This window comes from Pholis gunnellus, assembly GCF_910591455.1.
Source record: "Pholis gunnellus genome assembly, chromosome: 12".
NCBI classification, from domain to species: Eukaryota; Metazoa; Chordata; class Actinopteri; order Perciformes; family Pholidae; genus Pholis; species Pholis gunnellus.
In genome coordinates this window covers 24,769,759-24,792,955 of record NC_136539.1, presented here as the reverse complement: position 1 = coordinate 24,792,955, position 23,197 = coordinate 24,769,759, and the positions used below count along the sequence as shown (strand labels likewise).

Below are 23,197 nucleotides of genomic sequence, written 5' to 3'. Positions count from 1 at the left end.
ACTAACCACTTCTATTATGTCTGACAGATGTGCCCGGACCTCCAATCAATCCAAGAGTCACAGACACAACCAGAAGCACTGCCACTCTGAACTGGGGGAAACCTCTTGATAATGGTGGACTTGAAGTCACTGGATATGTGATTGAACACAAGAAGGAAGGAACGGAAGAATGGGTGAAGGACACCCCTTTATATCCACTTAGGATCACAGAGTTTGTTGTTGCCAAGCTGGAAACTGGTGCAAAATACCACTTCAGGATTAGCGCTGTGAATGCTAAGGGAGCAGGTGAACCTGCTGAAACTCAGGAGCTGTGTGAGATTGTGGAGCGTGCAGCTGAACCTGGTTTGGAGCTGGATCTTGACCTGAGAAGAACCCTTGTCGTCAGGGCTGGCTGCTCCATTCGCCTCTTTGTGCCTATCAAGGGACGCCCTACACCTACCGTCACCTGGACTAAGGAGGGTGGTCCTGTCCCACGTGCAGTCATTGACAGCACAGAGTCATTCACAATGCTGATCATCCCAGAGAGTTCAAGGACTGATGTGGGTAAATATGAGCTGACCCTCGAAAACTCTGCTGGAAAGAAGAGTGCCGGTATAAATGTGAGAGTTCTGGACTCACCTGGACCTCCACTTAACCTAAAACCAGTCAAGATTGACAAGGAGAGCATTACTCTTCAGTGGGAGATTCCTCTCATTGATGGTGGAGCCAAGATCACCAACTACATCATTGAAAAGAGAGAATCAACACGCAAGGCTTTTGCTACTGTTGTTACAAAATGCCCAACCACTTCAGTCCGGATCGGTGATCTGGGTGAAGGCTGTGAGTACTACTTCAGAGTGTCTGCCGAGAATGAGTATGGCATTGGTGAGGCGGCTGAAACTGCTGATCCAATTCGTGCATCACAGGCACCAACTCCTCCAGAGAGCATTATTCCTACTGATATCACCAAAAGCTCTGTGAGCCTGGCCTGGACCAAACCCAAGCACGATGGTGGTAGTAGAATTACGGGATATGTCCTTGAAGCCCAGAAGAAAGGAACTGATCAGTGGGCACATGTAACAGCAGTCAAGACCATGGACTTCACAGTAAAGAATCTTAATGAGATGGAGGAGTACATTTTCCGCGTAATGGCTGTCAACCATTCAGGTAGAAGCGCTCCACGTGAGAGCAAACACATTGTTGTCAAGGATTCTACTTTGATGCCACAGTTTGACCTCCGTGGTGTATGTCAGAAGACTGTTATTGCCAAGGCAGGAGATGATATCAAGGTTGAAATTCCAGTTATGGGACGTCCTAGACCAACTGTCTCTTGGCAAAAGGATGGCGCAGCCCTGAAGCTCACACAGAGAACCAATGTGGAAACTACTGCTGCCACTGTTATCCTCAGCATAGGTGAATGCAACAGAGGTGACAGTGGTGTATACTCTATGACAGGAAAGAACATTGTTGGTTCTGTGACAGACAACATCATTGTCAAAGTACATGATGTACCTGGGCCACCCAAGGGACCACTTAACATCGTGGAGATAGCTCGTACTTATTGCGTCTTTGCATGGGACTCTCCTGAGAATGACGGAGGTGTTCCAATCAACAATTATGTGGTTGAGATCAGAGACACCACTTCACAAACATGGACAGAACTGTCTTCCACGGTCATCCGTACTGTGTTCAAGGCCATTCGCTTAAACACTGGATCAGAGTACCAGTTCAGAGTAAAGGCTAAGAACAGATATGGTGTTGGACCTCCCATCACCTCTTTGTCAGTGGTGGCTGCCTATCCTTTCAAAGTCCCTGGACCTCCTGGTACTCCTGGTGTTGTTGCATTTACCAAGGACTCCATAACAGTTGGCTGGAATGAGCCTGTGGTTGATGGTGGAAATGAAGTAATTGGTTATCATGTTGAGAGGAAAGAAAGAAGCAGCATCATGTGGCAGAAAATCAGCAAGAGTCTTGTGACAGGAAACCTCTATAAATCCACGGGGCTTGAAGATGGAGCTGCCTATGAGTTTCGTGTCATGGCTGAAAACATGGCTGGAATTGGTAAGGCCAGCAAGGCCTCAGAACCAATACTGGCCTTGGACCCTGTAGACCCACCAGGTCAGCCTAAGCCAATATTTGTCAGCAAGAATGTCATCACCGTTCAGTGGACAAAGCCTGTGTACGATGGTGGTTTTAAAATCACTGGCTACACAGTGGAGAAGAAAGAACTGCCTGCAGGGCGCTGGATTAGAGCCAACTTCACCAACATCACTGAGACTACATTCACTGTCAGCGGACTGACTCAAGATGCCTCCTATGAGTTCCGTGTTGTAGCCAGAAACTCATTAGGTGCAGTGAGCTTGCCCTCTGAGCCCTCAGACCCAATTACCTGCAAAGATGACATTATTGAGCCACGCATTATGGTTGATGCCATCTTTAAGGATGTTATTCTACTGAAGGCGGGAGAGTCCTTCAAGCTTGATGCTGACATTGCTGGTCAACCAACCCCATCTATGGGTTGGACAAAGAATGGAAAGGAGGTTGAGAACACAATGAAACTGGATGTAAAGTTCACAGAACTGGAAACTACTCTGACCAACAAGGACTCTATAAGATCAGATGGAGGAGAATTTGTTTTGACTGCCACTAATGTTGGTGGATTTGCTAAGCACATCTTTAATGTTAAAGTGCTTGACAGACCTGGACCACCAGTTGGACTTGAGGTGTCCAATGTCAACGCTGACAACTGTGTACTCACCTGGGCTCCACCTGCAGATGATGGAGGTGCCAAGATTGAAGGATACGTGATTGAGAAGCGTGAGTCAAGCAGACTGGCTTGGACCAATGTGGTTTCAGACTTGCAAGTTACACAATATAAGGTGACCAAGCTGCTCAAAGGAAATGAATATATCTTCAGAGTTATGGCAGTAAACAAATATGGACTTGGCGAGTCTCTTGATTCAGAACCTACTCTTGCAGACAACCCATATGTGGTTTCAGATCCTCCACAGACTCCTGAGGTGACAGCTATTACTAAAGATTCAATGGTTGTTATGTGGCAAGTGCCTGTGAGTGATGGTGGAACTCCCATCACCAACTACAATGTTGAAAGGAAAGACAAAATGGGCCTCCGCTGGGTCAAATGCAACAAGAGGAAGGTTAAAGACCTACAATTCAAGGCAGCAGGCCTTCATGACGGACATGAATATAAATTCAGAATTATGGCTGAGAATGCTGCTGGAGTGAGTGGTCCAAGTCTCTCGAGCCCATTCTACAAGGCCACTGATGCACTGTACACGCCAGGGGCCCCATGCAACCCCAGAATCCTGGACACAACCAAGTCCTCAATTACTGTCGCCTGGAACAAACCTGTATATGATGGTGGCTCTGACGTCACTGGCTACATTGTGGAGACCTGCATCCCATCTGAAAAGGTGGAAGAGGAGGAATGGACCATTGTGACACCCAAAGAAGGACTCATTGCCACCTCATTCACCATTATTAATCTGAAGGAGAACCAGGAGTACAAGATTAACATATCTGCTATCAACAGTGAAGGAGTTGGAGAGGCAGCATCTGTACCTGACAATACCAAAGCAGAGGACAGGCTCCTGCCACCTGAGATGGATTTGGATGCTGACCTCCGTAAGGTTGTCAGTCTTCGAGCTTGCTGCACACTCAGGCTGTTTGTGCCTATTAGAGGCAGACCAGCTCCTCAGGCTAAATGGACCAAAGGAGATGGTGAGCGGATTGAGAGGGCAACCATTGACAGCACAACATCATACACCTCACTTGTAATTGGAAATGTCAACAGATTTGACAGTGGAAAGTATAATCTTACAGTTGAAAACAGCTCTGGATCCAAGACAGTTACAGTCCAAGTCAAGGTGCTTGACACACCAAGTGCCCCACAGAATCTCAAGATTACTGCTATAACAAAGGAATCTGTCACTCTGACTTGGGAACCACCTGTGAATGATGGAGGAGTTAAGGTTAAAAACTACGTTGTTGAAAAACGTGAGTCCACAAGGAAAGCATATGCCACAGTCAGCGCTAACTGCCATCACACCACCTTCACAATTGACCATCTCTTGGAAGGATGCAACTATTACTTCAGAGTTTTGGCTGAGAATGAATATGGCATTGGCCTGCCCATTGAATCTGGTGAATCAGTTAAAGTGTCTGAGAAACCACAGCCACCTGGCAAAATCTCTCTTAAGGATGTTACTCAGAGCAGTGTCACCCTCTCCTGGGAGAAGCCAGAGCATGATGGTGGCAGCAGAGTGGGCTGTTATGTTGTTGAGATCCAGCCTAAGGGTGTCGATAAGTGGAGCCAGTCTGTGATTGTAAAGGAAACAGAAGCTACTATTAGTGGACTCAATGCAGGTGAAGAATACATGTTCCGTGTCTCAGCAAGAAATGAGAAGGGAACAAGTGACCCACGACAGATTGGTGTGCCTGTGATCGTAAAAGATCTTGTGTTTGCACCTGTTGCCAAGATGTTGTTCAACACATTCAGTGTGTTAGCAGGAGAAGACCTCGCAGTAGAGGTTCCTTATGTTGCACGTCCCAAAGCAACTGTCTCCTGGGCAAAAGATGGTCAGCCTATGAAGAGAACTACCAGAGTAAACTTTGGAGCAACAGAGACAATGCTGAACCTCAATGTAAAAGAGGCTACTAGAGATGATATTGGACAGTATCGTATTACTATTAGCAACACAGCAGGAGAGACAACAGCAGACATTGGTATCGTTGTACTAGATAAACCAGGACAGCCGGGGGGTCCAGTGAAGGTGGAGGAGGTCACTTCTGACAGTGTAACCATCTCTTGGACCAGACCGGAATATGATGGTGGTTGCACGATCAAAAACTACATTGTAGAAAAGAGAGATACATCCACAACTGCCTGGATGGTTGTATCCCCTAACCTCGCAAGGACCAAAATAAAGGCAGGCAGGTTGAAGACTGGTTCTGAGTATCAATTTAGAATCACAGCAGAAAACAGATATGGAAAAGGCCCAGCTCTTCTCTCAGAGTGTATTGTGGCTCAATACCCATACAAGCTCCCAGGACCACCAGGAACACCATCCATTGCAGTCTGCACCAAAGACAGCATGGTGGTGGCCTGGAATGAACCTGTGATTGATGGTGGCAGCACTATCTTGGGCTACCATCTTGAACGCAAAGAGAGAAACAGCATCCTTTGGGTCAAACTCAACAAGTCTCTTATTACTGACCAAACCTTCAAGACCGCTGATCTTGAACCAGGAATGGAATATGAATACAGAGTTTATGCAGAAAACATTGTCGGAACAGGCAAAGTGAGCAAAGTATCTGAGGGACGAGTTGCTAGAGATCCTTGTGATCCCCCTGGCACCCCCGAGGCCTCAAAGATCAGCAAGGACTCCATTACCATTGTTTGGACCAAGCCTGAATATGATGGCGGTGCAAAGGTTACAGGTTACATTGTGGAAAAGAAGGAGCTTCCTGAAGGCCGTTGGCTGAAGGCTAACTTCACCAATGTCATTGAGACAGAATACGTTGCAACTGGACTTGTGCAGGACAATCAGTATGAATTCCGTGTCATTGCCAGAAATGCTGCTGGTGTTTTCAGTATGCCCTCTTACAGTACCGGTCCTATTACTGCCAGGGATGAGATTGATCCACCAAGCCTCAGCATTGACCCACAGTATACACAGACTATGGTAGTTAATGCCGGAGACAACTTCAAGATTGATGCAGATGTTCGTGGCAAACCATTGCCCTCTATCCACTGGATGAAGGGAGAGCAGGAGCTGGGCAACACTATTCATAGAGAAATTAAGAACACACCCACCAAAGCTTATATATCTGTCAAGGAAGCTAATCTTTCCGATGGAGGCCAATACACTCTACTGCTGAAAAATCCGGGGGGAGAAAAGGTTGTACAGGTCAATGTTGTTGTTCTAGATAAACCTGGCGAACCACAGGGACCTTTAATGGTCACAGGAATAACCAAAGACCGATGCTGCCTTGCATGGAAACCACCACTACAAGACGGTGGCAGCAAGATCTCTCACTACATTGTAAAGAGGAGAGAGACAAGCAGGCTAGTCTGGACTGTTGTTGATCCAAAAGTGGAGAAGATTTGTTTAAAGGTCACAAAGCTGCTGGAAGGAAATGAGTACATCTTCAGAGTCCATGCTGTCAACCAGTTTGGAGTGGGTGCACCACTTGAGTCTGCTGCTGCCACAATTAAAGATCCGTTTGCAGTGCCTGGAACACCCAAGAGCTTGGAAGTTTCAGATATTAAAAAAGATTCAATGGTGCTCACTTGGGAGGCTCCTTCTGAAGATGGAGGCAGTCCTATCACTGGATACATAATTGAGAAACATGACAAAGAAGGTGTAAGATGGACCAGGTGTAACAGGAAAACAGTCACTGACTTGACTTTCAAGGTCACTGGACTCATGGAAATCCATAGTTACGAATTCAGAGTTGTAGCTGAGAATGCTGTAGGCCTTGGTGAGCCAAGCTCCCCAACCGTGTACTTCAAAGCACTTGATCCCATCTTCAGGCCTGGCCCACCACACAATCCCAGAGTAACTGACACAACTAAAACATCAGTATTCCTGTCATGGGGCAAACCCGTCTGTGATGGAGGCTGTGAGATTCAGGGATACGTTGTTGAGTGTTGCACTACCACAGAGCCACCGGTGTCAGTCGAGGCTCCTGCTGAAGCCCCAGCTGCCGAGGCAGCCGCTACAGATGCCCCTGCTGAGGAATGGACAATGTGCACACCTCCAACAGGTGTCAAGAAGACCAAGTTTGAAGTTGAAAACCTGAAGGAAAACCAGGCATACAAGTTTAGAGTATGTGCTATCAACAAAGTTGGAGTCGGTGAGCATGCCGATGTTTCTGGAGCTGTTGTTGCCAAGGACAGGGCAGAGGAGCCAGACCTCGACATTGACCCAGAACTGAGAAAGATTGTGACCATTACAGCTGGAGCTTCCCTCAGACTGTTTATTCCTATCAAAGGAAGGCCCACTCCTACCATAAAGTGGGACAAAGATGAAGCTGCACTTAAAGAGACAGCTCAGGTCGAGGTGACCAGCAGTTTCTCATCCCTTGTAATTGACAAGATGAGCAGAAATGACAGCGGAAAATACACCATCACTGCAGAGAACACCAGTGGAACCAAATCCGCATTTGTTGTTGTCCGTGTTCTCGACACACCTAGTGCTCCTGTTAACTTGACAGTGAAAGAAATAACAAACCAGTCTGTCACCCTGGCATGGGAGCCACCTCTGTTGGATGGTGGGTCCAAGATCAGGAACTACATTGTTGAAAAGAGAGAAAGCACACGCAAAACGTATGCAGCTGTTGTAACAAATTGTCATGCTCTTTCATGGAAGATTGAGCCACTTCAGGAAGGTTGTAGTTACTACTTCCGAGTCCTTGCTGAGAATGGACATGGTGTTGGCCTGCCTGCAGCAACTAACGATCCTCTTAAGGTCTCAGAGGTGCCCCAGTCTCCAAAGAACTTGATTGTTACAGATCAAACCAAAACAAGCATATCTTTGGCTTGGGAGAGGCCTGAGTATGATGGTGGTAGCAGAGTCATGCAGTACTTGCTCGAGGTGCAACTTAAGGGCCAGGAGAAGTGGTCTGGTGTCAACACATTTAAGACAATGGAGACTACCGTTACTAAACTGAACCCAGGAGAGGAGTATCTGTTTAGAGTTACAGCAATCAACGATAAGGGAAAGAGTGACCCCAAAGTCCTTGCTGGTCCAGTGATGACCAAGGACTTAGTCTTTGAACCAGATGTTCGACCAGCATTCAGCAGCTACAGTGTCAACGTGGGCAAAGACCTGAAAATTGACATTCCCTTCTTTGGAAGACCTAAACCAACAGTCTCATGGACAAAAGATGGAGCCTCCTTGAACTTCACTACCAGAGTCAACATTCTCAGCACACCAACACATACAACATTGAGCATTAAGGAGGCAGCAGGTGATGATGGTGGCATGTACAGTATACATGTTGCTAACTCAGCTGGAAAGAAAGACACAACAGTTGAAATTATTGTACTTGACAAGCCTGGGCCTCCATCCGGCCCTGTGAGGTTCGATGAAATCACAACACAGAGTGTTACTCTTTCATGGGATCCACCAAAGCACAATGGTGGCTGCCAGATTTCTAACTACATTGTACAGAAGAGAGATACTACTACAGCAACATGGGAAAATGTCAGCATCAACTATGCCAGAACAACCATTAAAGTGCCCAGACTGAAGACTGGAGCTGAGTACCAGTTTAGGATCATTGCTCAGAACCGCTATGGCAAGAGTCATGGTCTGGATTCATCTAGTGTGGTTGCTCAGTACCCATACAGAGAGCCAGGCCCACCAGGCACTCCCTTCATCTCCTTTGTCTCTAGGGACCACCAGATTGTTGAGTGGCACGAGCCTGTCCAAGATGGAGGCAGCCCTGTACTGGGCTACCATCTGGAAAGGAAAGAGAGGAATAGTATTCTCTGGATCAAGATCAACAAGACACTTATTCATGAGCCTGTTTTCAAGAGTCACCCCTTGGAAGAGAGTATTGAGTATGAGTACCGGGTTTATGCTGAAAATATAGTTGGCATTGGCAGGTGCAGTAAAGTCTCAGAGGGCTGTGTTGCCCGTGACCAATGTGATGCTCCTGGCGCACCAGAGGCCATCCATGTGACCAAGGACACCATCGTCATCCAGTGGACTAAACCAGAGTATGATGGTGGCAGTAGTATAACTGGCTATACTGTGGAGAGGCGTGATCTGCCCGAGGGCAGGTGGGTAAGGGCAAACTTCACTAATGTGATTGAGACCCAGTTCGCTGTCACTGGTCTGACTGAAAATGCACAGTATGACTTTAGAGTCATTGCTAAAAATTCTGTAGGCACCGTCAGTAAGCCATCCTACAACAGTGGACCGATTACTGTAAGTGATGAGTTGGAAGCACCCAAATTCTCCATTGACCCAAAATTCATCAAGGCCATCACCGTTAATGCCGGAGAGACCTTTAAGCTAGATGCCGATGTCCATGGCAAACCGCTCCCCACAATCCAGTGGTTCAAGGATGAAAAACCAATAGAGAATACATTCAGACTGGAGAATAAAAACACTAAAAACCATGCAATGATTGTCATTAAGGACTCTGTTAGAATTGATGGTGGAATTTACACACTCCTGCTGACAAATGTGGCTGGCAGTGAAACTGTTCCATTCAAGGTGGTGGTCCTGGACAGGCCTAGCCAATGTGAAGGACCCCTCCACACTGCTGGAGTGGCTGAAGATAGATGCACACTGGTATGGCGTGCCCCTCTACATGATGGAGGTAGTCCTATTAAGCACTATTTAATTGAGAGAAGAGAGACCAGCCGTCTAGCTTGGACTGTTGTTTCCAACAGCTGTGAAACCACATCCTACAAAGTCACCAAATTACTGGAAGGCAATGAGTATATGTTCCGTGTCATGGCAGTTAACAGTTTTGGAGTCAGTGAGCCACTGGAGTCTAGCGGAGTGGTTATGAAGACTCCATTTGTTCCTCCTGGTACATCTCATATTGAGGATGTATCAAACATTGCTCATGATGGTATGACCATCACTTGGTCAGCCCCTGATACTGATGGTGGCAGCGAGATTATCAATTACATCCTTGAAAAGAAGGACAGAAATGGAATAAAATGGACCAGATGCAACAGACAGAAAGTCACTGATCTCTCCTTCAGAGCTACAGGCCTAACCACCGGCCATGAATATGAATTCAGAGTGGCTGCTGAGAATATAGTTGGAGCAGGAGAACCAAGCCTTCCAAGTTCATACTACAAGGCCAGCGATCCCAAGTACAAACCTGGCGCCCCAGCATATGTGAATGTGATTGACTCCACAAACAGTTCAATTACAGTGTCATGGGGTAAGCCTCTGTCTGACGGTGGCAGCACGATTCAAGGATATATTGTTGAAGTCTGCAAAGCTGAGGAGGAGGAATGGACCATGGTTACGCCCCCCACTGGCCTGCGTGTCAACAAGTATGAAATTACCAAACTGACTGAGGGTCAGGAGTACAAAATACAGGTGTGTGCTTTGAACAAGCTGGGAGTTGGTGAACCAGCAGCTCCCTCTGGAACAGCTAAGCCAGAGGAAAGGTTGGACCCACCACAGATCCACCTACACTCTGAGCTGAGGAAGGGCATCACTGTGAAAGCTGGTGCATCTGTTAGAATCCATATTCCATTCAAGGGCAGGCCAACACCTGAGATTAAGTGGACTAAGGATGAGGGAGACTTGACCGAAAAAACAGTGGTTGAGAAAGCTCTCAACTTCACACAGTTGTCCATTGACTCATGTGACAGGAGTGACTCTGGAAAATACACCCTCAGCCTGACGAACAGCAGTGGCACTGCGTCTGAGTTTGTTGCTGTTAAAGTCCTGGATACACCTGGCTCCCCACAGAACCTTGTGGTTAAAGAAGTCAAAAAGGACTCTGTCACTCTTGTATGGGATGCCCCACTGATTGATGGAGGTTCCAAAATCAAGAACTATGTCATTGACAAACGTGAATCAACCAGAAAGACATATGCAAATGTGTCAACGAAATGCACCAGGACAACATTCAAAGTTGAGAACTTGATTGAAGGTGCTATGTACTACTTCAGAGTCATGGCTGAGAATGACTATGGAATCGGCCAGGCTGTTGAAACAAAGGGAGCTTTCAAGGCCTCCGAGGTACCACTGCCTGTTGGAAAAATCTCCCTCACTGATGTCACCAAGGCCAGTATCTCACTGGCCTGGGAGAAACCTGAGCATGATGGCGGCAGTAGAATTGGTGGCTACCTAATTGAGATGCAACCCAAGGGTACAGATAAGTGGGGAGTTGCAACAAATACAAAGACATGCGAGGGCACTGTCACAGGCCTCACAGCAGGAGCAGAATACCTATTCCGTATCATTGCCTACAATGAGAAGGGAAAGAGTGAGCCAACGGCACTTGCTGCACCCATTGTTGCCAATGATGTAACAATGGAGCCCAGCATTACGATGCAATTTAACACCTACAATGTATTAGCTGGAAAGGACTTGAAGTTGGAGTTCCCTGTGCTTGGCAGACCCAAACCTAAAGTCTCCTGGACCAAGGATGGTGAGCCTTTAAAGGTGACATCCAGAATCAATGTCATAAGGACACCAACAACAACTGGAATTCAAATTACTGAGGCATGCAAGGAGGACTTTGGCAAATATTCCATCACAGCAACCAATAATACCAGCACGATCACTAAGGATGTGGCTGTCATTATCCTTGACAAGCCTGGTCCACCGAAAGGTCCAGTCAAGGTTGTCGAAGTGAGCAACACCTTTGTTCATCTCTCCTGGGAGCCTCCAGTGTACATGGGTGGATGCCAGGTAAAGAACTATGTAGTGGAGAAGAGGGACACCACCACCCAAACATGGCAGTCCGTCACCACACAGCTCGCTAGAACAGCTTTCAAGGTCACCAAGCTGAAGACTGGTGCAGAATACCAGTTCAGAATCCTAGCTGAAAACAGATATGGAAAGGGTGCATCTCTGGACTCCAAGTCCATCGTTGTTCAATATCCATACAAACCACCAGGGCCGCCAGGAACACCATTTATCAAATCTGCATCAAAGGAAATGATGATCGTTGAATGGAATGAGCCGGTCAATGATGGTGGAAGTACAGTTATTGGGTATCATCTAGAAAGCAAGGAGAGAAGCAGCATCATGTGGAACAAACTGAACAAGATGCTTATCACTGACACTCAGTTCAAGATCTCCAATCTAGAGGAGGGTATTGGCTATGAATTCAGAGTCTTTGGTGAAAATATTGTTGGCATTGGCAGATGCAGTAAAGTCTCTGAGTCCTTTGTTGCTCGCGACCCATGTGATCCTCCTGGTGCTCCTGAAGCTGTGTCTATTTCTAAGACCATAATCAAGATTCAGTGGACCAAGCCGGAGTATGATGGTGGCAGCAAAGTGAATGGATATATTGTGGAAAGGAAAGATATTTCCTCCCCTGATGTACACTGGGTAAGAGCTAATTTCACCAATATAATTGAGACTGAGTATACCGTCACTGGCCTGACAGAGAATGAGCAATATGACTTCAGAGTTATTGCAAGAAATGCAGCCGGAGTCTTCAGCATGCCATCCGACAGCTCTGGACCTATTACTGCTACTGATGAAATTGAACCACCAAGGGCTTCAATGGATCCCAAATACAAGGATGTTATTATTATCAATGCTGGAGAACACTTGCTTCTTGATGCTGACATCTATGGAAAACCAATTCCTGATGTTGTCTGGCTAAAAGAGGGCAAGGAAATGAACAGAGCCCTGCGCATTGAAGTGAAAACGACACAGAAACGTGCAGCCATTACCATTAAGGATGTAACCAAGCTTGATAGTGGCCACTATGACCTGGTCCTCAAAAATCTGGGAGGTACAAAAACCTTCCCTATCACTGTCAAAGTCCTTGATAAACCAGGTCCACCTGCTGGACCCATGAGAATGACAGGAATCATGGCTGACAGGTGCATCATTGCCTGGGCTGAACCAACTCTGGATGGTGGGGATAGTATCTCTCACTATGTATTGGAGAAGAGAGAGACTAGCAGGTTGTCCTGGACAGTAGCTGCACCAAATATCAAGGGTCTGTACCATAAACTAAAAAATTTGCTTCCTGGAAATGAATACATTTTCAGAGTCAGGGCAGTCAACAAATATGGTGTCGGTGATTGTCTCGAGAGTGAAGCCATCGTTGCACGCAATCCTTACAAGCCACCGAGTGCTCCTGGAACTCCAGAAGCGAGTCGGATCACAAATGAATCTATGCTTCTGTCATGGACGGCTCCAGAACAGACTGGTGGAGTTGAAATTGAAGGCTACCACCTTGAAAAACGTGACAAAGATAGTGTGAGGTGGACAAAATGCAACAGACAAAAGCTGACTGACAACCATTTCCAGGTCACAGGTCTGATGATGGACCACTTCTATGAGTTCCGTGTTGCTGCTGAAAATGAGGCTGGAATGGGAGATCTTAGTGAAATGTCCCTACTTCATAGAGCGCGTGATGCCACAACACCACCTGGACCTCCACACCATCCCAAGGTGACAGACTACACAAAGTCGTCTGTGTCTCTGTCCTGGGGCAAACCTGACTTTGATGGTGGTGCCTATGTAAAGGGCTACATTGTTGAAATGAGGGAGTATACACCAGTGCCCGAAGTGGCAGAGGAGGCAGAAGTAGCACCGGCAGTACAGGCACCAGTTGAAAAAGAATGGTCCATGTGTACTCCACCCACCGGCACACAAGCCATTAAACTCACTATCACAGACCTGAAGGAGGGCGGAGAGTACCAGTTCCGCGTCTGTGCGATCAACTCTGAGGGAGTTGGGGAGGCTGCTAATGTCCACAGCACAGTGGTTACTTCTGACAGGGTAGAAGCACCAGAGATTGAGCTGGATGCTGATCTCAGGAAGGTGGTATCTGTCCGTGCAGGTGGAACTCTGCGTCTGTTTGTCGCCATCAGAGGAAGACCGGAACCTGCTGTGAAATGGGAGAAAGTTGAGGGTGCTCTCACAGAGCGTGCTGGAATTGACACCACCAGTTCATATACCATGCTTGTGATTGACAATGTTAATCGCTTTGACAGTGGTAAATACTCACTAACACTAGAAAACAGCAGTGGTGCAAAATCCGCTATCGTTGCAGTGAGAATTTTGGATACTCCAAGTGCACCTCAAAACTTTGCTGTGAAGGAGCTCAAGAAGGATTCAGTGACTCTTGCCTGGGATACACCACTTACTGATGGTGGTTCTAAAATCACAAACTATATTGTAGAGAAAAGAGAGTCTGTCAGGAAGGCCTATACCACTGTCACCAGCAACTGCTTGCTCAACTCATTCAAGATTGAAGAGCTGCCTGAGGGTGGAACTTTCTACTTCAGAGTCTGTGCTGTTAATACGTATGGCCAAGGACAGATGGTTGAAACCAAAGAAATCAAAGTGTCGGAGGTACCGCTGCCACCAAACAACGTCAGCGTTGTAGATTTGACAAAGACTAGCGTGTCACTGACATGGGACAAACCTGCACATGATGGCGGAAGCAAAGTTATGTGCTACAATGTAGAATTTAAGCCCAAGAGTGGAGATAAATGGGGCACAGCATGCACAGTCAAGGTGACTGAAGCAACTATTCCTAATCTGACTCCCAATGAAGCCTATTTATTCAGAGTTGTTGCAATCAATGAGAAGGGAAAAAGTGAGCCGAAGGATCTTGGTTTGCCTGTGGTTACAAAGGATGTTTCAATTGAACCATCGGTCAACTTACTCTTTACCACCTACAGTGTGAAGGCTGGAGGTGACCTCACTTTTGAGGTTCCAGTCAGAGGCAGGCCTAAGCCTGTTGTATCCTGGAAGAAGGATGCCCTTCCCTTGAAGCAAACATCATCAGTTACTATCTTAAACACTGCAACCTTGTCCAAAATTATCATCAAAGGGGCTAGCAGAGAACATGTTGGCAAGTATGAGATCACCCTGGCAAACGCAGGAGGAACTGTCTCAGCAGATATTGGAGTTGTTGTCCTCGATAAACCAGGTGCACCTAAAGGTGTCACGGTGGATTCGGTGACATCAGACAGCATCACACTGTCCTGGTCTCCACCAGATTATGACGGTGGCTGCTCCATCAGTAACTATATTGTGGAGAAGAGAGACACAAACACCCAAGAATGGCAGATGATAGCAAGTAACGTTGCCAGAACATCTTTCAAGGCTGGCCGCCTGACACACGGAGCAGAGTACCAATTCCGTATTTATGCAGTCAACCGTTATGGAAAGAGTACATATGTGGATTCACCTGGAATCACTGCTCAGTACAACTTCAAACAACCTGGACCTCCTTCCACACCTATAGTGAAGTTGGCCACCAAGACTTACATGTTGGTGACTTGGAATGAGCCAGTCGCTGATGGTGGCAGTCCTGTTGTGGGCTACCATCTGGAGAGGAAGGAGCGTACTAGCATTCTTTGGACAAAGATGAACAGAGGAATGGTTAAAGACACAGAATACAAAGTCAATGGAATTGAAGAGGGCTTGATGTATGAATACCGTGTCTATGCTGAAAATATTGCTGGTATTGGTAAATGCAGCAAGTCCTCTGAAGCTGTAGCAGCCAGAGATCCTTGTGACCCACCGGGCACACCTGTGGTCACTGCTGTTACCAGAACATCTGTCTCCTTGTCTTGGGATAAACCAGAGTATGATGGTGGAGCCAAGGTTTCTGGCTACTCCATTGAACGCAGAGACCTTCCTGAGGGACGCTGGACAAGGTGCAACTTCACCAATGTGCCCGAGACCCACTATGATGCAACAGGCCTTACGGAGGACAGTCAGTATGACTTCCGTGTCATTGCTAAGAATGCAGCTGGATTGTTCAGTGAACCATCTGACACCACTGGCCCCATCACTGTCAAGGATGATGTGGACCCACCACGCATCATGATGGATGTCAAGTTCAGAGAGACATTGCTTGTGAAAGCAGGAGAAACTCTGAAGATTAATGCTGATCTTGCTGGACGTCCCGCCCCTGTCATTTCCTGGACCAAGGATGGCAAAGAGATTGAGCTGAGAGCCAGAATCCAGATTGTTTCCACAGATACCAGCACTTCTGTCATTGTGAAGGATAGCATCAGAACAGATTCTGGACAGTATGTTCTGACTCTACAGAATATTGGTGGAACAGTTACCATGCCAATACACTGTGTGATTCTAGATAAGCCAGGACCCTCAGCAGGACCTTTGCAGATCACAGGTCTCACAGCTGAGGCGTGCACTCTGTCATGGGGTCCTCCTCAGGAAGCCGGTGGTGCTGACATCACACATTACATTGTTGAGAAGCGTGAGACAAGCCGCTTGGCATGGACAGTGGTGAAGGGAGACGTCACAAAAACATTCCTCAAAGTTACAGGACTGCTCAAGGGCAACGAATATATCTTCAGGGTTTTGGCTGTCAACAAGCATGGACATGGTGAGGCTCTGGAATGTGATGCTGTAAAAATCACAGATCCATATACTTTTGCCACTGCTCCAACTAGTGTTGATGTCACTGCCATAACTGCTGATTCAATGACCCTCACCTGGTGCAAGCCAGCCAGTGATGGAGGTAGCCCTCTCACTGGATATGTGATAGAGCGCCGTGAGAAGACTGGTATGCGCTGGATCCGTGTGAACAGAGAACCAGTTGTTGAATGTACCACAGTAGCAACCAAACTGCGCAAGGGTTGTGAGTATGACTTCAGAGTCTATGCTGAAAATGAGGCTGGTCTGAGTCTTCCAAGTGAACGATCTGCATCATTCAGAGCAGCCGATCCTCTAGTTGTTGCTTCTCGCGCAACCAAGCCAAAGATTGTCAGTTCAACCAAGGACAGTGTGTCCATTGTCTGGAAACCACCAAGACATGATGGTGGTTCTCAGATCCTTGGATACAGTGTAGAATACAGAGACTACATCCACAAACCAAAGCCTGAGGTTGTTGGAGAAGAGGAAGAATATGAGGAGGAGGAGGAGGAGGAGGAAGAGGAGGTAACCGAATCCCCCGAAGAACTTGCAAGATGGGTTGAGGTTATCCCTCTTACCAAGAGCTTGGAGTTCACAATCACTGGACTAAAGACAGATGCAGAATATGAATTCTGTGTCAAGGCAATAAACAAAGTTGGCAGCAGTGTGCGTAGCCCATATTCAGATGGAGCCGTAGCAATGGATAGAACTGCAGAGCCATCATTTGATGTTGACATTGAGTTACGTAAAGTACTTGTTGTCAAGCATGGCACAGCATTTACTCTCAAGGTACCATTCAAGGGCAAACCTGTGCCATCAGTGGCATGGGCCAGGGAGGGCGTTGATCTAAAGGTCAGAGGAACCATTGAATCAACAGAATCGAGCACTTCACTCACCCTTGAAAAGTCAACCAGAAACGACTCTGGAGAGTACTGCGTCACTATTGAATCACCACTGGGAACAGCAACACTGCCCATGGTTGTCAAGGTGCTCGACTCTCCTGGACCTCCTGTCAACGTTAAAGTTTCAGCAGTGACCAGGGATTCTGCAACCCTCAGTTGGGAAGCTCCAGAGAATGATGGTAGTGATGCAGTGAAGGCCTACCATGTTGAAAAACGTGAGGCCAGTAAGAAAGCGTGGGTGTCTGTGACCAGCAACTGTCACGAATTGATGTTTAAAGTGAGAGACTTGCAGGAGGGAGCCATGTATTACTTCAGAGTTATTGGAGAAAACGAGTATGGAGTGGGTGTCCCTCAGGAGGCCAAGGCTGGAACAAAGATTACAGGTAATATATGAACTCACAGTTTAAATTTAGCAGCTGTGAAATAGATTTTATACGATCTTTACCATTTGACAAAATTTGCCTCATGAAATTTCCCACTGTCTTTTCCAGAGGTACCAAGTGTTCCCATGAAACTTGGAGTTGCAAATGTTACCAAGGACAGCGTTACGATTGCCTGGACAAGACCAGAATACGATGGCGGTAGCAGAGTCACTAGTTATCTTATTGATGCCCTGGAGAAGGGACAGACCAAGTGGGTGAAGTGTGCCACTGTGAAGACCATGACCCACACCATCAAGAGCCTGAGGGAGTGTGCAGAGTATTACTTTAGAGTCCGTGCCGAGAATCATGCCGGACTCAGTGAACCAAAGGAGATGATCGTACCCGTTATCGTCAAGGAAATACACGGTATTATCTTTTGACAATTTGATATTGGTTACTATTACTGTCCAGAGAAAACAATTACAATAGAATACAATTAGATATATTTTAACTAATTGATTTATTTTCTTTAAAAGGTATACATGATATAAAATAATGAATAGGAATTCTGTATTTCCATGTAATGAAAATGCATATTTAGAGGTATTTTTGAAAAGCAATGGAATTTTTACATTGATGTCTTCTTCTTAAACAGAGGCTCCTGAATTTGACCTGAAGAATTACCCCAAGAATACAGTTTACGTGAGAGCAGGATCCAACTTAACCTTTGAGATTCCTCTCACTGCCAGGCCCATGGCTAAGGTGACTATGTCCAAGAACAATGTTGTCATCAAGGGATCCAAGAGGCTGCTAACTGAAGTGACTCCGGGCACTTTAACCATCACCCTAAATGAAAGCATTGCAAGTGACAATGGCAAATATGAAGTCACTGCCTCTAATGTGGGAGGTACCACCAAGATCTTCCTCATCTTCGTTGTGATGGACAGACCGGGACCTCCTGTTGGTCCAGTCGAGGTCGGTGAGGTCGGAGAAACCACAGTATGTCTGAAGTGGGCTGTTCCAGAGTATGATGGTGGCTGTCCTGTTACCAACTACATTGTTCTGAAACGTGAAACCAGCACTCCTAACTGGGCAGAGGTGTCAACTAGCATTGCCCGAAGCTCAATCAAGGTGAATAAGCTGACCAAGGGAGAGGAATATCAGTTCAGGATCAAGGCTGAGAACCGCTTCGGAGTCGGTGACCATATTGACACCAAGCCAATCATGATAAAGCTTCCATTCAGTAAGTAATAGTGTGTGTGTGTGTGTGTGTGTGTGTGTGTGTGTGTTGGGGTCTTATTCTTTTAATTATCCATTTCCTTTAACAACTTTTGTTTCATGGATGATCTTTCTGAATAAACATTAACGTGTTGTTCATTACAGCCATCCCTGGGCCTCCATCCACACCATGGCTCAGCTATGTCTCCAGAGAGAACCTCACAGTCTGCTGGAATGAGCCAGTCAATGATGGTGGAAACACTGTGTTTGGATATCATCTCCAAATGAAGGAGAGGAGCAGCATCCTCTGGCAGAAGGTCAATAAGACACCAATCTCAGGAAACCAGTGGCGAGTCGCAAACATCTGCCCTGGCCTCATCTATGAATTCAAGGTGGCAGCTGAAAATGCCGCCGGTATTGGAAAGTTGAGCAAGACCTCTGAAGAGGTGCTTGCTATTGATGCCTGCGGTAAGTGACTTTAATTTGGATCTCCTTCACCAGCTTTAAGGGGACCCATAGCATTAAATGGTATAAGAGCTTACACTAAGACTGTTGTTTCACTCAAATTGCATCTTTCACAATTTAATGTTGCAGAGCCCCCAGCAAATGTCCATATAACAGAAGTCACCAAGAACTCAATCAGACTGGCCTGGCAGAGGCCTCCGTACGATGGTGGCAGCAAGATTACCGGCTACAGTGTGGAGAGGAGGGAAGCTCCCAGTGGCAGATGGGTGAAGGCCAACTTCACAAACATCATTGAACTGGGCTTCAGTGTTTCTGGACTGAGCCAGGATGAGACTTATGAGTTCAGAGTATACGCCAAGAATGCTGTTGGGTCCGTCAGTAACCCGTCTCTCATTGCTGGCCCAGTCACTTGTGTTGACGCGTGTGGTGAGTATTTGATTGAGATCTGTGTTTGCATGTCTTATTTGATTTGTTGGATTTATATGGACATTATTTATATCGATATTCTTGTGTCCCACAGGTGCCCCTGCTATTGACCTTCCTCCGGAGTATCTGGATGTGGTTCAGTTCAAGGCTGGAGCTTCAGTTAAGCTTAGAGTCGGAATCATCGCCAAGCCTCTGCCAACCATTGAGTGGCTCAAGGATGGAAACGAGCTGATAGCAACTTCTACCAAGTCTATCGAAAGCACCACCGACTCTTCTGCTGTGCTGATCAAGGATGCAGCTCGCTTTGACACGGGCTCATATGAGGTCAAGATCAAGAATGTTCTGGGCTCAGCATCTGCAACCATTAGGATTGAAATCCTAGGTATTTACAAATTATTGCCTCACCTTTTCATATTTCCATAATTCTGTACATATCCAATTTAAATGGAGATGCAATTCCTGTATTTTATGATCATATACACTAATTTTTTTTTACCCCCCTTAGACAAACCTGGACCCCCAGCCGGCACCATTGTATTCAACTCCGTCACGGCAGACAGGATAACCTTCAGCTGGCAGCCTGTGCCTGAGTCTGACCAGGGAGGCTTCAAGGTGACCCACTACATTGTTGAGAGGCGTGAAACCAGCCGAGTGGTCTGGACGACAATCTCCGACCACCACGAGCAGACATATGCCTGCGTAACCAAGCTAATGCGTGGAAATGAGTATGTGTTCCGCATAATGGGCGTTAATAAGTACGGAGTTGGAGAGCCACTGGTGTCGGAGCCTGTCATCGCTAAGAACACGTTTGGTAAGTTTTGGGCTGTAGGATGCTGTGAATTTGATTGTTGATGTGAGTGTGAAGTCAGAGGAGATTTTATGATTGAGTGATTCAGTTTTCTAAGGTTTCCTGTTTAGGTAACACTCTCTATAAACTAAATACATTTCTCTGCAGAACTTATCTATTGTCTTTTTCCAAATTCTTTGATTTCATGAGAAAAAAAAGATTGTAACTTATGTTATCATTTGAAACATGTTTTGTCATACATTTCTATAGTAACTCCTGGACAGCCTCGTACTCCTGAGGTGAACATCGCAACCAAGACCACCATGGTGGTAGAATGGGACAAACCAGGTGTAGACGGCGGTAGCACCGTGACGGGCTACTACCTGGAGAGACGCGACAAGAAGAGCTTACGCTGGATCAGAGTCTACAAAGACCCTGTCACTGGCATCAAACAGACGGTCTACCATCTGACAGAAGGAAACGAGTACCAATATCGCATCTGTGCCATTAACAGGGCCGGAGAGGGACCGTTCTCTGATACGTCAGACTACTACAAGGCTGCTGACCCTGTTGGTAAGTGGTCCAACATTCACAGAGCCATAACAAGAGAGATAAATACAGAACACTGCCACTAAACAAATACATTCTGCTTACAGATCCACCAGATGAGCCTTGCAAGCTGAAGGTGGTGGACTCCACCAAGACATCCATCACCTTGGGCTGGTCCAAGCCAGAATGGGATGGAGGCAGTGAGGTCACCAGCTACATGGTGGAGAAGCTTGTAGAGGGAGAGGAAGAATGGGCTCTGATAACCTCCAGGGGAGAGGTCAAGACAACAGAATACACAGTTCACGACTTAAAACCAGATGTCAACTACTTCTTCAGAGTCTCTGCTGTCAACTGTGCTGGCCTCGGAGAGCCTCTGTCCATGACGGAGCCCATTCAAGCTAAGGATATCCTGGGTAAATTAATCACAGATATTGAAAATGTGAAGCGTGTTCAGTATGTAACATATATGTCTAGTTCGTTTTTACGTTGCTCAAATATAATAGTCCCTGTGTGACGATGTGTATTCATGATTTTCACAGAGGAGGCCCAGATCGACTCGGATGTCGCCATGAGAACTCATTATATTGTGAAGGCTGGCAAGGACGTGGAGCTGTCTGTTCCCCTGAAGGGCAGACCTGCTCCCACTGCTTCCTGGAGTAAGGGAGAAGAATGCATTGACCGTGACCCCAAATACGAGTTCCACCACTCACACACCACCACAGTTCTTGTGATGCGTGAGGTGACCAAGCTGGACACCGGAAAGTACACAGTGAAGCTCGAGAATGGCGTCGGAGAGCCAAAGTCGCTAACCCTGTCCATGAAGGTCCAGGATACTCCAGCTCAGTGCAGGAACCTGGTCCTGAAGGACGTGACCCGTGGACAGGTCACTCTATGCTGGGAGCCTCCACTTCTCGACGGCGGTGCTGAGATCACACACTACATTGTTGAGAAGAGGGACTCCTCCAAGAGATCCTTCTCTGCAGTGGCAAGCAAATGCACGGACACAACATACACCATTGAAGACCTCTCAGAGAAGACATCCTTCTTCTTCCGCGTGTTAGCAGAGAATGAGAATGGTGTTGGTGATCCATGTGAAACACTTGACCCTGTGAAGGCCACAGAGACTCCAGGACCAGTGAAGGAGGTTTCTATGAAGGATTCATCAAAGACCTCCGTCACTCTGCAGTGGCTGAAGCCTGATTACGATGGCGGCAGCATCATCTCTGACTACGTCATTGAGAAGAAGCTGAAGGACCAGGACTGGTCAATGGAAGGAACCAGCAGACAGTGTGAGTTTGAAGTCAAGAAACTCAAGGAGCACTCAGACGTGTTCTTCAGAGTTGCTGCCAGGAATGACAAGGGAAAGGGCGACTTCGTTGAGATTGGGCCTATCACGGTTATTGACTACATTATCACACCTGAGGCAAGCCTCGCAGAGTACCCAGGTAGCCGTATCAATGTTCGTCTGGGTCACAATGTGCACATCGAGCTGCCATACGTAGGTAAACCCAAACCTTCTATCCTGTGGCTGAAGGACAACCTGCCTCTGAAGGAGAGTGACGTAATCCGCTTCAAGAAGACAGAAAACAAAGCCACTCTAATGATTAAGAATGTAACCAAGGAGAATGAGGGTAAATACACTCTGACCCTTGACAATAAAGTCAGTAGGAAATCAGTCCACATCCATGTCATTACACTTGGACCTCCATCAAAGCCTGTTGGACCCATCCGCCTGGATGAAGTGAGAAGTGAGAGCATCATGATCTCCTGGGATGAACCCAATGACGACGGTGGTGGAGACATCACCTGCTACGCTGTAGAGAAGCGCGACACCTCCAAGTCTGACTGGAAGATGGCCTGCTCCAGTGTAGTGGATACTCAGTTCAAGGTCCCCAACCTGATCAAGGGTGTCCAGTACCAGTTCAGAGTGCGTGCTGAGAACAGATACGGTGTCAGCGAGCCTCTTGTATCCCAGACGGTCATTGCCAAGCACCAGTTTAGGCCTCCAGGCCCGCCAGGCAAGCCTTTTGTATACAACGTCACCAACGATGGCATGACCATCCAGTGGGAGCAGCCCATTTATGACGGCGGTGCCCCCATCCAGGGCTTCCATGTGGAAAAGAGAGAAAAGAACAGCATCATGTGGCAAAAGGTGAACACTATGCTGATCAAGGAAACGGATTTCAGAATCTTGGAGCTCATTGAAGGTCTTGAGTACTCCTTCAGAGTCTACGCCCAGAACGACTCTGGCTTCAGCCGGATGAGTGACGAGAGCAAGCCAGTCATGGCTGTCAGTCCTGTTGGTGAGTGCAGATTTAGACCATGACATTATTTTTGTTTATTTTTTACACTTCTAACATGCAGAATATTGGAATAATAGCAAGTTCAGCAAAATAATTTCTGTTCATAAAT

At 46.8% G+C, this 23,197-nt stretch overlaps 1 protein-coding gene across 5 annotated transcripts in view; it reads left to right on the top strand.

The window, feature by feature from the left end:
• ttn.1 (titin, tandem duplicate 1) overlaps positions 1–23,197 on the top strand; it is a 113,063-nt gene that overhangs the window by 69,424 nt on the left and 20,442 nt on the right. For all 5 annotated transcript variants that reach the window (XM_079169873.1, XM_079169875.1, XM_079169874.1 and 2 more), the window contains 10 exons: positions 28–17,361; positions 17,470–17,766; positions 17,996–18,583; positions 18,724–19,026; positions 19,153–19,449; positions 19,544–19,831; positions 19,955–20,260; positions 20,507–20,809; positions 20,893–21,198; positions 21,325–23,088. In XM_079169873.1, the coding sequence (XP_079025999.1) occupies positions 28–17,361; positions 17,470–17,766; positions 17,996–18,583; positions 18,724–19,026; positions 19,153–19,449; positions 19,544–19,831; positions 19,955–20,260; positions 20,507–20,809; positions 20,893–21,198; positions 21,325–23,088 (21,786 nt within the window). The remainder of the gene's footprint in view (positions 1–27; positions 17,362–17,469; positions 17,767–17,995; positions 18,584–18,723; positions 19,027–19,152; positions 19,450–19,543; positions 19,832–19,954; positions 20,261–20,506; positions 20,810–20,892; positions 21,199–21,324; positions 23,089–23,197) is intronic.